The sequence below is a fragment of the Triticum urartu genome, chromosome 5, assembly GCF_003073215.2.
Source record: "Triticum urartu cultivar G1812 chromosome 5, Tu2.1, whole genome shotgun sequence".
NCBI lineage: Eukaryota > Viridiplantae > Streptophyta > Magnoliopsida > Poales > Poaceae > Triticum > Triticum urartu.
In genome coordinates, this window is record NC_053026.1 from 99,867,577 (window position 1) to 99,880,446 (window position 12,870).

The window sequence follows — 12,870 nt, forward strand, 5'->3', positions numbered from 1 at the left end:
GGAAGAGAGACTTGAGAAACGTCTAGCCAGCTGGAAGGCCAAACTCTTGTCTTACGGGAGACGTTTGATCTTTATCAATTCTGTCCTAAGCAACATGGTTCTATATATGTTGTCATTCTTCCACCTACCGAAAGGAGTTCTCCAGCGACTAGACTACTTTAGATCCAGATTTTTTTGGCAATGCGATAATGAATCCAAGAAATATCGACTGGCTAGGTGGAGCGTATTATGCAGACCTAAGAGTCAAGGGGGGCTGGGAGTTCAAGACCTTGAGATAAAAAATATTGCTCTTCTCAGCAAGTGGGTTTACAAATTACTCTTTGAGAATGGGGTATGGCAGAAAATCATTCGCAACAAGTATGTGGGATCCAATGCCATTTCTCAAGTTCATTGGAAACTCGGGGATTCGCATTTTTGGAGTGGCGTGATGAAGTCCAAGGAATTCTTTTTCCAATTCGGGACCTTCTCGGTTAGGGATGGTTCTCAGGTTCGATTCTGGGAAGACACCTGGCTAGGGAACAACCCACTAATGGTGTAATATCCGAGCTTGTACAGGATTGTCAGACATAAATTTGTCACGATCAAACAAGTTTTAGGACAACAAAACCCTGATATTTCTTTCCGTAGGGACCTTCTTGGCCCTCGCCTGGCAGCATGGAATGAATTACTCACTCGTCTGGAGGACATTCAACTGTCAGATGAGCCGGACGTCTTTCGATGGAACTTGCATCAGAATGGCAAATTTTCTGTTAAATCCATGTATGATGCAATGGTTCATTGTGATGTTTCAGTTGATAACAGGAAATTGTGGAAGCTCAAAATTCCTCTAAGAGTGAAGATTTTCCTCTGGTTTTTACATAAAGGAGTCATTCTAACTAGAGATAATCTGGCACGACTAAACTGGCATGGGTCTAAGACATGTGTCTTTTGCCAACATGATGAGATTATTAGACACTTATTATTCGAGTGCAAATTCTCTCGAGCAGTTTGGGCCATAGTTCAGATAGCTTCTAATTTATACCCACCACGTAGTGCACGGAATATGTTCGGCAACTGGTTGCAGGGTATTGATAAACAATTTTCTGCACATATTCTCGTGGGAGCGGCGGCCTTATGCTGGGCACTGTGGCTTACCAGGAATGATGTGATCTTCAATAACAAATGTGTTTCATCTTTTATGCAGGTTATTCATGTTTATACACGATGGCTCCGTATTTGGTCTATTCTATAAAGGCCGGAGGATAGGGACCTTTTTATGATGACATCTACACGACTGGAGCGTTCGGCTAGAGCGGTTTTCTACCCCTATGGATGGCGGTGTGATCTACGGATAGAACCTACCGCACCTTAGCGTCGACATGATTTATTTGCTTCGCTTTGTACCAAATTATTTTTATTATTCTTAGGGCACTCTTGACTTTTTGGCTGTGTGCATTTAGCTATGTAAAGGCCGGGCTTTCTTTCAATGCGATTGTATCACTTCGATATATCTATTCAACGAAAAGTCCTTTATCGAAAAAAAAAAGAAAAGTGAGTATCGACTACATTCAGCAAGTTGAATAATTAGCAACGTTGCTTCTCAGTGAGAAGGAAAAGGGAAAAGACATGACCTGAATAAGCGCGGTGTTCTACAACTTACAGTAAGGGAAATAAACTGTCGAGCGTTTTATTAATACGGTACAAGCAAAGCGAGCGTGGGTCACCTAAGCACAAACTAGCGAAGCTACTCGAGGCTGGAGTCCACGCGGTCGACGGAGCGCGCGAAGGCCAGGATGTCCGACGAGCCGTCCGCGGCCGCCTTCCCGCCGTCCGCCGGCTTGGAGGCGATGGACTCCCGGACCAGCCTCGCCACCGTGGGGCTCAGCGAAGAAGCCTCCTCCTCGTCGGGAGGAGGCTGCTGCTTCGGGTGCTCGTCGTGATGCGGCGCGCTCGCCGGCATTTTGTCCGCGTGACGCTGCTCCATGGGATGGGAGATCGGGCGTTGGCTGTGGACGTGGAGGCGGATAGTGTGCTGCCCGCAGTCGCAAGGTGAAAGTGGTGTGAATCGAGTATTTCGTGGGACACGCTATGCTTGCTTAAGTATACGAGCGACTGGCTCGTCTAGATTGTTCTGGGCAACACGTGTGCTTCTTTCCAACTGCTGCGGTGACGCGTGTGAGCCTAAGAGGTCTTGGGCCTTATTTTTCAGTTCTTTTTTAAGAAGGGGTGGGTATCCAAAGGGAACGGAGCTGGGCATCTTAGATAGGTACCAAGACTTTTAAAGATATCATAGTACCCCATCCGTTTCTTTTTAATCTACATATAGGATCTGATCAAAATCAAACTTTATAAATTTTGATCGATTTTGTAGAAAAAATATCAACATCTACAATACTAAATTTATAGGGTATGAAAATTAATTTCATGATGCATCTAACAATATTGATTTCATATTGTGAATCTCGATACTTTTTTTATAAACTTAGTTAAAGTTAATAAGGTTTGACTTTGACCAAATCTTATATGCAGACTAAAAAGAAAAGGAGGAAGTATCACCTTTAATATAGAGATTCCTCAAAAAAACCTTTAAAATGATTCATAAATTTTTATAACTCCATACTTTATTTTTTTCACAAAATATGCATATTTAATTGTTTTTAAGTTGCTTACCACATGGGCCATGTGGTACAAGATATGCATCTACAATTGTGAAAAATCATACACTCAAATTCAACATGCACATGGAGAGAGAGAAAAACACAAATAAAAGACAAGTCCAACCTAAATAGTGCCAGTAGACCTCATTTCGTGCGGCGGCCTCGAGAGTGGCCAATGACCTGGGACCTCCATTGTCTTGGTATTTCGGTGTCTTTGGCACCACATGAATGAGGTGGATTTCGACAACATGCCGGTTTCCGCTCAGTCGGTCCTTTAGGCTCATTGGGCAGGAGTTTGTGTTTTGGTGACCTGCTGTTTTGATTAGGGTTAGATCCCTTCCCATGTGGGTCGTTAGAGACTAGAGAGCCGCGAGTACTCACCTTAGACGCAGGGCCGGCGTGCGTTTGTGTGTGTTGACATGGTTAGCCTTTAATGTATGGCGTTATAATGTTTTTCAGCCGCTTGAACTCTTCCTCTATATGAGCGTAGCGTCCACAAAGGCAAAATATAGGGTTTACTCCTCTGCACGAGCCATCCCCGCCATAGCCATCTCAAGTGATGATCAAGCGGGGATGCGCTGCCCTGCGCCCAAGCAAGACAGGTGAAGCTGGAGCCACCAACGAGCAAGGGAAAAGGCCCAGGATCGCCGCGTCGCCCTCAAGCGATCGGAGAAAGTTAGATTTACCGCGAAATCTGGACGGCATGTCTCTCTAGACAAGGTTACCCGAGTCGCCGACAATGGAGAAGATGGAACCACAGCCTCTTGGCACAAAAGTAGTGTGCTTTCCTGAACCTTGATCCAGACTCGCCACCACGGAAGAGCCCCCAAGCTCATTCACCTCGCGTGTGCCGGAACTGCAAGACCCGCCTCGAGCTCCCACAAGAGATCATCAAGGCATGCCTCACTTTTTTTTAAATAAAACATCCTCTTTATTTATTAGTAATAGTGGTTACATCGTCTATAAAAAAATTTACAATATCGTTCATAGGTTCCTCAAACCAATCCTTTGTTTCAAAAAATTTAGCTACTCTAGCAATTTCATGAGCTACTTTATTTGTCTTCCTATTACAATGTTCAAATCTAACTAACGGAAAATCACAAGCCATAAAATAACAATCATCAAACACAGCTGCCGCCGCTCCCACTGTATGTCCTCCATTCTTCATCGTGTCAATTACTTCCATATTATCGGAGTTAACAACAAGTCGGTTGCTTCCCGCCTTTTGTGCAAATCAAGGCCTGCCTCATAGTTGCTCTCCTCTACCAAGTCTCATAACCGGTTGTGCCCGCACCGGGAAGGAGCAGAGGACGCCGGACGGGATGAAGGAAGGGAAGCAGCGGAATCTGGTGGAGGTGAGGGGCAAGAGGGAGAGTTGCCAAGCAAGTCGCCTACAGGGGAAGAGAGCGACACAGCAAAGCCATCGCCTCCGAGGATGAAACCTTCATCTAGCCCTTTGTGGTTAGATCTGACAATGGTTGTGGCCCGCCTTCCCTTCCAGGAGGTGTCTTTTTTGGAGAATCTTATCGCAGTCTATGTGTTATCAAGGATAGTGTCGGATGCAGTTGCTTGTTACCATTCAACATGACATTTCAATGTCATGCCCCCTTGTTTTTCTTTTAATAATGCATTTCTGTGCATCCTTGATGTCTCAACTTATTCTTGACTTTGTTGTTGTATAAACTGTTTAATTGACTTCCGCACATTCCCCTTTATCCAAAAAAAAAACAATGGCATGGGTTCAATTATTTTGTTGGATGCACATATTTTTCATTCTTCAATACAAATGCGCACTTTTTATATACATAAAAAAGACTAGCACTCTTTCTTTTTAAAGTAACCATGAAATATGTATCTAACATCCGGGGAGCACATTGGAATACAATATGCACATACACACCTACGTGGTCTGCACACACGAAAACAGATGATGAGGTTATATGCCACCGGATTATTATTTTTCCATAGCAAAGAAAATGTGCATCTTTGTATGAAAATGTAGACACATGTTACTTCAAACATTGAGCCATTCATAGAAACGTCTTGCACGTTAAATATCGAACTTCAGAGTTCACACTAAATTAGATACCGCTGAGTCTACCAGAATACTGAAACATTGTTCTGATCTGCTGGTAAAAGAGTTGCACGCAAAAGCTTAATACGGGCACTCTACCAGAGGTTATAAACGGTACCAAATAGATATACATAACACATACTCCCTTCGTTCCAAATCACTCGTCGCAGAAATGGATGTATCTAGTATTAAAATACATCTAAATACATTCATACCTGCGACAACTAATTTGGAACGGAGGGAGTAACTCCTAATATTGTTCTGCGATGCGTTTCATAGACAATTCCAGTCTTCAGTTCTTCACCATGAGTTAGTTAATCCTTCAGACTGGTTCTACCTAGCCACTGCGCAATGTGAACAAAGATATTGTGAAGATTGAGTGGACAAGATAAAATCTGTTAGAAATGTATTGCATATGCACTGCTGTAAGGACAACAACATTAAAACACTTATAACTGAACCGTTGTAATTATATTTTTTTCCCTACAGGTGTTATAGAGGTTAGAAGACAGTGCCCTTTTAAGATACCACTTATCTAACAAGAGGTAAGAGGAGTATTTTAATCTCACCTTCCATTGATCGAATGCTTTCTTGCTGTTATATGTGTTATGAGGAAAAAATAATAATTTTAATTCCACATTTCCAATTTATAGATGATGTCCATGTTGACTACCGCACACACAATACATTTCTCATACCAAGGCCCAAGAAAGACGACTTCTTATGGAACAATTTATATGATTGCCGGTAGACATTGAAACTACACATCTCTTCAAAAAGTTTTGCATATCCTCCTAGTTATGTTCAAAACTAAAACTCACTCTTCCAATCAATAAATACATATACTATTACCGATATCACTATAAATATCAATTTATATAATTACAATTACTATAAAATGTAGAGCATATCCAATGATATGTTGTATAAAGATGGTTCATTGGAATTTTGGTGACTAATACTATTCACATATAACTAAAAATATGGTCGTTTATTATAATTTTATTATTAGGCATGCCATGATAATCATTTGACGCAGCTTTATTCTTCAACTTATTACAACATTGATATGCACACATTATTAATGGCACATGAATATTTTTGTCCCAATAAAGAAAGAAAAATTCCATGCATCAATTCGTATTATGATAATTTTTCCCTTAACTAATGATGTGCTTTAATAGTACATAATTTTACTAGGTGCAAACTCTATATTAACCTTACATGGTCATTCATAGCTTGCATCATTTTAATGCCCAGGCTACAGGTAGCTCTATCATGAGCATGTAGTCACTTAGCTAGCCAAGGCGCAAAATGGATGAAAACTAAGAAAACCATATTATATAACAAATCTAATTGATGTTTGCTAAGAAACCTACTGCACGATATCATGCGATAAGCTGGGTTCATTCAGAAGTTATGGCATCTTCACGTCAATTAATTAGCCAAAACAACTGCCCAGAAGACCGAAATCACACAATGTATTAAATAAAGTTGGAAGGTGCGGGTCATAAAGATTGGCCCAACAACCCCAGCCCCTGGCGATTTATGCTATACAGACCTGGAATACATAATTGGACTAGATCATTGAGGCGCAGTAGTGAACAAGATTGCGAGCTACCTGTCGCTCAGGACTTGAATTGCTTTCTCATTCATAGCCTCTTACAACAAGAGCAAACAGCTAATGCAGTACATATTAGTTTGGCATTACATAAAATAGATGGTTCGCATTAGTTTGGGAGCACCTGAATGTTTCTCCAAAATGCAATGCATATTAATTTCAAGGACTGATATTTGGCACACGTGTGCCATATAAGCAAAACTGCCACACCTCTACTTCTTTCATTTTAAAGTACCACACGATCCCTCGTCCTTTGACCTCGCCTTCTCCCAAACGACCCCGTAGGCTCGCCCGAGAAACCTGCTTCTCCTGCACATCTCGGGTGCCCACCCCCGAAAAAACTGTCACTTCTTCACGTCTACCACATGATTTCTCCTCAGGACAAAGTTACCATGGTATTCGTATGCAAGTTATCAGGCATGTGTTGCATAACTTACCGTGCTATTTACATAGAACGTACCAGGTACTATGCTTCAACAACTACACCCCTTCAAAGTTACCACTGTGTTTTGTACACAAGTTATAAGGTCTTCGATGTGTAAAATACAGTGGTACTTACACATAAGTTATCAGGGTATATGTACATCAACCTCCCCCCGGTCAAAGTTACCATGGGGGATTGTACATGAGTTACCGGGTCTACAGTTCATATATTATCATGATACTTGCACCTTAAAACCTGGGTGTGTTTCGATAGCTTTTTCCATAGGTCAAAAATTACCATAATGTTTTTGCGTAACTTATCACGTCTATAGCACGTGTGTTCCTCATGACATTAAACATTATGTGACTTTCCCGTGGCACGCCATGTGTTGTGTTCATCCAAAAGGCCCACGCGCGAGATGAGTGTATGTTTTTAACAACTTATTTTCCTTTGGTAAAAAAGTAACCATCATGTTTATATTGCAAGTTATCGGTTATGCGGTGCTTATATTATCATGTTATTCACACAAAAATTATTGGGGGTGTTTTGAACAACTTTTTCCCGAAACAAAAAGTTATCATGGTGATTCTAGGTAACCTATCAAGCCCGTAGTGCTTAAAATATCATGCTATTTACACAAAATTTATCAGGGGTATGTTTCAGCAACAAATTCCCCCCCCCCCCCACGGGTCAAAAACTTATCATGGTGTTTAGTTATCACAGTGCATATGTTTTCATGCTATATGCACATAAAAATGCCAGGGGAGGGAGATATACTACCGTGCTATTTACACAGAAGATACCAGAGTATCTTTTCAAAAAAAAAAAAATTCCCTACGGTCAAAGTTACCATGGTGTTTCTACCTCAGTTATCAGATGTGCGCTGCGTATATTATCATCTATTTACACATAAATTATCGGATATCTTTTCACATTTGTCTTCCCCAATGGTTAAAGTTATCACGATGTTTGTATCTAAATTATCAGGTCAATGGCGTGAATGTTATCGTGCTATTTACAGAAATTACCGGGGGCGGGTTCAACAAATTTATTCCCAATGATCAAAGTTACCACGATGCTTGAAACAAAAAGTTTTCCAGTGCTAACATATTAAAGGCAAAAACATGTCAAAAACAGTATTTCCCTTAGCTTGTTCAACAATGAGTGTCATAGGTGAGGTGGTAAGCTCCCTTTGTTGATTACCTGCAAACCAGAGATCAAATCCTAGTCCAAGCATTATTTTTGCCAAAAATCAGGAAGGGGCGTGGGGCCATAATTGACGATTACGAAAATTAGGAAGGAAATCAGGGAAAGAAATCGGGAGGTCGTGCGGGAAAGGAAGGAGATCGAAAGGGAACTGACGGCGCTGGATGCGTGTGGCAGTTTCGCAATCTGCCACACGGTTGCCATATACATATTTCGTAATTTCAATTGACATTGTTTTATTGTGCATATAAATGTCAGTTGAGTTCCTCTTTTTCTGTCTCGATTCTCGAGGTCTAGGAACTCATAATAGTTTCATCATAGTACAGTCAATTACCTGTGGGTCATCATCCTGTTGCACCACCACACCCCTACAAGGTCACCTTGCGCTGCATAGATCCCAAAAAGTATTTTTTTTTAGTCTAATCATGTCTTCCGATGCAACTATTATGCATTTAAGAAGGCTAATGAAATGCATTGCACCAGCTGACTAAAGATTTATAGGAGCAGAGTTGTTGGTTCTATTGTAGTCTGCTGAAAACATGACTCCAATCACAGTAAACAATGTTTAAGAGGCAGAAGAATTTTCAACATGTTAAGCTCATGCAGTCATACCTGCGGGTTCTGGATTTCGCGTCACTCAGACGCTTCACTTGACCGAACAAGTACTCGATGCTCTCACTGTGAGTGGCTTTTCTCTTGCACTTGTAATTCCAGACCTCGGGCACAATGTTTCTATCTCCCAGCCTGCCACTTTCTTGAATTTCTACCAAACAACTCACCACAGCCTTGTGCACCCCTTCACCCCATGCAGCACATAGCCCTTGCAGCTTGTCATCATCGACATCAATAATCTCCTAATCACATAATCAAGTAGCAGTGTAAGTTCAGTATCTGTCATTCGAATCAACTGATAGACCGCATGTTATGACTGTGGAAGAACTTAGATATTCAGACAAGATGGTTTAACTGCTACCTTTGGGATACCTTCAACTGTGACAGTCTTGAAGGGATTCCACTCTGGGTTCTGTATATGCCCCTGCCAAACACGGTGTACTTCTTTAGCTTTTTCTCTTGCTTCTTCGGCAGGCAGCTTCTTACGGCATGCCGCCAGGAATGGCCTGTCATCCAATTGCCCTATGTTTTTTAGGGCGATATTCCTTCCTCCAGTAGTACTAAGATCAGTGAACCCCTGGAATACAAACTTCTTGTATCAACTTTCTTTATATATAAGATTTCACATAGTGTGATGGGATGTTTGCTGTATCTGATATCAACAAAGAACAACCGAACCTCAATCAGCTTAGAGTGGATATCAGAAATTTCCTTTCTAGTAGCCTCAAGCTCAGTGTTTAAACCTTGATCAGGATTATCTATAACGGAAAGATCTTCCATAAGCTCATGCTCATCAACATCTTCATCTCCAGATTGCCGTTTCCTTTTCGGCATTGATCTTGGGTGTGCCTGCTTTCACACGAAATTTTTAATTAAGCAGGTAACACAGGAAATAAATAAATAGAAGATAGAAAAGGCTCTGTTTACAAAAAATGCAGAACTGGGTTAGAAATTTTGGTGCACAAAGATTCGTCCGGGCATTACATGATACTGAAAATAAAGACACCAAAAAGGGAGATGGGAAATTTTGAACTCTGGTAAGTCTCTAAGATAATACACTGATTCCATATCACTATACTAGTTTAGTAGTGAATGACCTGATGAATACAAATGTTCCAGAGACACTACTGCACAAAAAAATCTTCCAAGATCATTTGAGCTAATAAAATGAAGAACAGAAGACTCCAATTAGGAGAATATTAAACTGCCCACCAAAATCTGAACAATGGTGGCTTTGCAGACAAGTAAACATTAAGGTGCATTAGGTAAGCAGAACTATTTTCCATAGGCTCCAGCGTCCATGCACCAAATTATTCATGTCATTATGTTAGTCCAAAGCAGCAAAGATTAGCATTTAACAATGATTTACAATTGCTCTACGAAATACTGCTTACCATTCCAGAGTGGCTCTGCTGAAAACCACTTCCCTGCTGTTGATCGCTCGATTCCCTTGCTTGGAGCTGTTCCTTCAGAGATTCAAGCTCTGCTGCCAGCTCTTCATTCTTTTTAGTGAGGCGGTCCTTTTCAGCAACCAGTTGGTCAATCGCTGGTCACAATACCAAAAAGGATAGAGCGTAAAGTTTAGCTTGTCAGGTTTATTATGTATTCTTGACTGACCAGAAAAAGTGTGAAGTATCTGTAGTATTTCTATAGTTCGGAGAAAGTGAACTCTCGCTTTTCAGATTATCCTATTTTTTTATGCCACCAAAATCTATCTCTTACGACATGATCTTCTCAGGAAGTATAATATCAAATGATGTCCTTGTCCTTATGAAGTAACAATACCAAAGACAACAGATTTCTGATCTAAACGAGCACTATTCGGTGCAAAGTATATGAAGATCTTAAGAAGAACACAACAGCATTTACCATTCTGTCGTTGCTGGAGATTTTCCCTTTCTTCGATGACACAGTGAAGCGCATTTTTTATGCCAACACAGTCCATGAAGGCATACCTGTGGAACTCCAGCCTGGAGTGAACATCTGAAGCCAGCACATCAAGGGATGTTGGCAAGCGACTTGCATCTCCTGTCTCAGCCATATAGTCTGTGGAAAAAAATCAGGATATAGATCCATTTGGGTTATGTCCACCAAGATGGCCAAAATCAGAATCGGGGGTTGGAACTAGGAAGTCAGTGTACAATTTTTACTCTTAAGTTGCATTATTGGTTATTCCACTGAAGAAATTTAATGAGTATATATCACTTCAATTATATTGTACTGTATACTTTCTTCATCCACACAAAATTTCTTCACTACGAGTTTATGTTGTGCAATAATAACAACTGGAGTACTAGTTACGATGGATGATGATATTGAAAGAGAAGGTCACTTATGTGTCCCCATAATAAAGTTCATTTGGGTCCCACCTAAGGTGTACTCACTTATTTATTCACAAAAACGAAATAGTTTCCTCAAACCATTCTTTTTTTATTTCTGAAATGTAAAAGGAAAATTAAATATTACTTTTTTTAGCAAAAGAGAGGCTTCCCCCCTCCGATTTCACAAAACCAGGTTCAGTACCAGACTGACTTACATCAATCCACACCACTAAGGGTCAAGCATTACAGCATTACATGCCAGCTAATAAACGAAGTATCAACCATAGCACCTCCAGACGACATACTGGGCACAAAGTAAAAGCAACAGCATCTGCATAACTACTAATTAAATATTACTTAGCTAATCCAAATCATGTGTGAAGTCAAAGTACTCTCTAAATTGTTCAATGTGCAAGTTGTCTATAGCATAAGATATGCACTAAACTGATCTGCAAGAAAGAGATCAATATGTTAGGAGCACCCATATGCGTCCTATATTTTCAAATAGCGAGAGTACCAGCTTATGCAAATTCAGCAAAGAGTGATGAGGCGCTATTTTCCTCACCGGACAAGAATTCCAGAAAAAATAGGAATAGCATTTGACAATCTAAAAGGAGGAACTATATCTAAAAGGAATACTACCTAGAACTTACATATTTACCTAGTAGAACAGGAATAAGGATAACAGTGTGTGCTTCTTTGTTTTACCTCTTCTAGAAATAGAAGAATGCTGACAACAATCACTAAGACATCAACATCTATCAGAACAATTCCCAGAGGAAATAACCCGAACAAAAACACCAGATATATAAGTTATTAGGGTTACAAGTTAGCATGTGATTCTTGAAACGCAAATCCTAGAGGCCGACCATTTTCCATGGCCGTCAATTGTGAGGAAGACAACCACAAAACAATCAGCATCAGGGCAATCACACACACAAAGAGAAGAACCACCTGAGGAAATGGAGAACCAGCAACAATTTGTTGGCTACACGCCTACACCAATGGTCCCGAGCTGATCTGTAAAAGGGAGAACACAAGCAGGTCAGTGAAGGCTGAAGGGGAATACCAGGCAGGTATAGCAGCACAGAAGCTGAATTGTACAGTAGTTAAAAAGAGGTTCACAGGTTCGATTGAGGGCATTCTAAATAATTACTTTCTCCATCCCCAGAAGAATAAAACAAAATAGAAAAGGCGAAAAATAAACCCTCTTTTTGCAATGGAAAAAGAGCAAAAGGAGAAAATCAAAATAATAACAGATTATTGTTCGGTAAAAACGACCTCTTTTTGAAATGGAAAAAGGGCAAGAACCCTAAATGTGCCTGAGCACTAAGATCCGCGGTATACTTTTAGAGAACCATCTCAAATCGAAAGTCTATGAGCAAGAATTTATGTCTAGCCACCAAACAAACCTTCAAAACCCTAAAAGTAACTTCAAAAGCAAAGGAATCACAAATTGGGTGCAGTGGTTCAGAGGCATACAAGAACCCTAACTGCAGGGATTCTGAGGTTCATCCTTTTAAAAAAGAAACCAGACAGATTCAAGCATCTCGGACAGGAAAATATGAATCGATTGCACACGCGAAAAAAAAAAGAAACTACAACTTTAAGATTTCTTATTGGATTTTCGCAGAGAGAAGAAAAACAGGGGGAGGGGGAGCGGGGGAAGTTAGAGATTACGGGAGCGGGAGGGGGCGCGGGGCGTACCAGTGTAGGCTGGGAGGACGACGTGGCCGGGGCAGGTACTGTGCCTATAATGGCGACTGTCCTGCTGGTTCACTACCGCTTTGCGTCTCCGCAAAAGGGTGGCGGGTTTTTCTCTTTCTTATGACCGTTGACAGACGAGTGTTTTTTCTACTACCCCTATAAAAGCATAAAAGAGCGGAGAACCAAATCATCTCAACCATCAAAACACGTTGATCTAATGATCCAAATCGTCTTCTAGCATCAAACGCGTTTGACACTCTAATTACCCA

General features: G+C 40.8%; 1 protein-coding gene across 5 annotated transcripts; it reads right to left on the reverse strand.

The window, feature by feature from the left end:
- Positions 1-4,665: 4,665 nt before the first annotated feature.
- Positions 4,666-12,620, reverse strand: LOC125508066 (factor of DNA methylation 1-like). 5 transcript variants are annotated; one of them, XM_048672644.1, is made up of 9 exons: positions 12,602-12,620; positions 11,849-11,914; positions 10,443-10,619; positions 9,968-10,119; positions 9,252-9,425; positions 8,935-9,150; positions 8,574-8,815; positions 8,296-8,347; positions 4,666-5,054 (listed from the first exon to the last, which is right to left on the reverse strand). In XM_048672644.1, the coding sequence occupies exons 3-8, from the start codon at positions 10,612-10,614 to the stop codon at positions 8,338-8,340; spliced, it is 966 nt and encodes a 321-aa protein (XP_048528601.1). In that variant the 5' UTR covers positions 10,615-10,619; positions 11,849-11,914; positions 12,602-12,620; the 3' UTR covers positions 4,666-5,054; positions 8,296-8,337. The 5 variants fall into 5 exon arrangements, with proteins under 5 accessions (XP_048528601.1, XP_048528599.1, XP_048528600.1 ...); XM_048672642.1 differs by having other exon boundaries at positions 12,575-12,611; XM_048672643.1 differs by lacking the exon at positions 12,602-12,620 and adding an exon at positions 12,377-12,563.
- Positions 12,621-12,870: the final 250 nt, after the last annotated feature.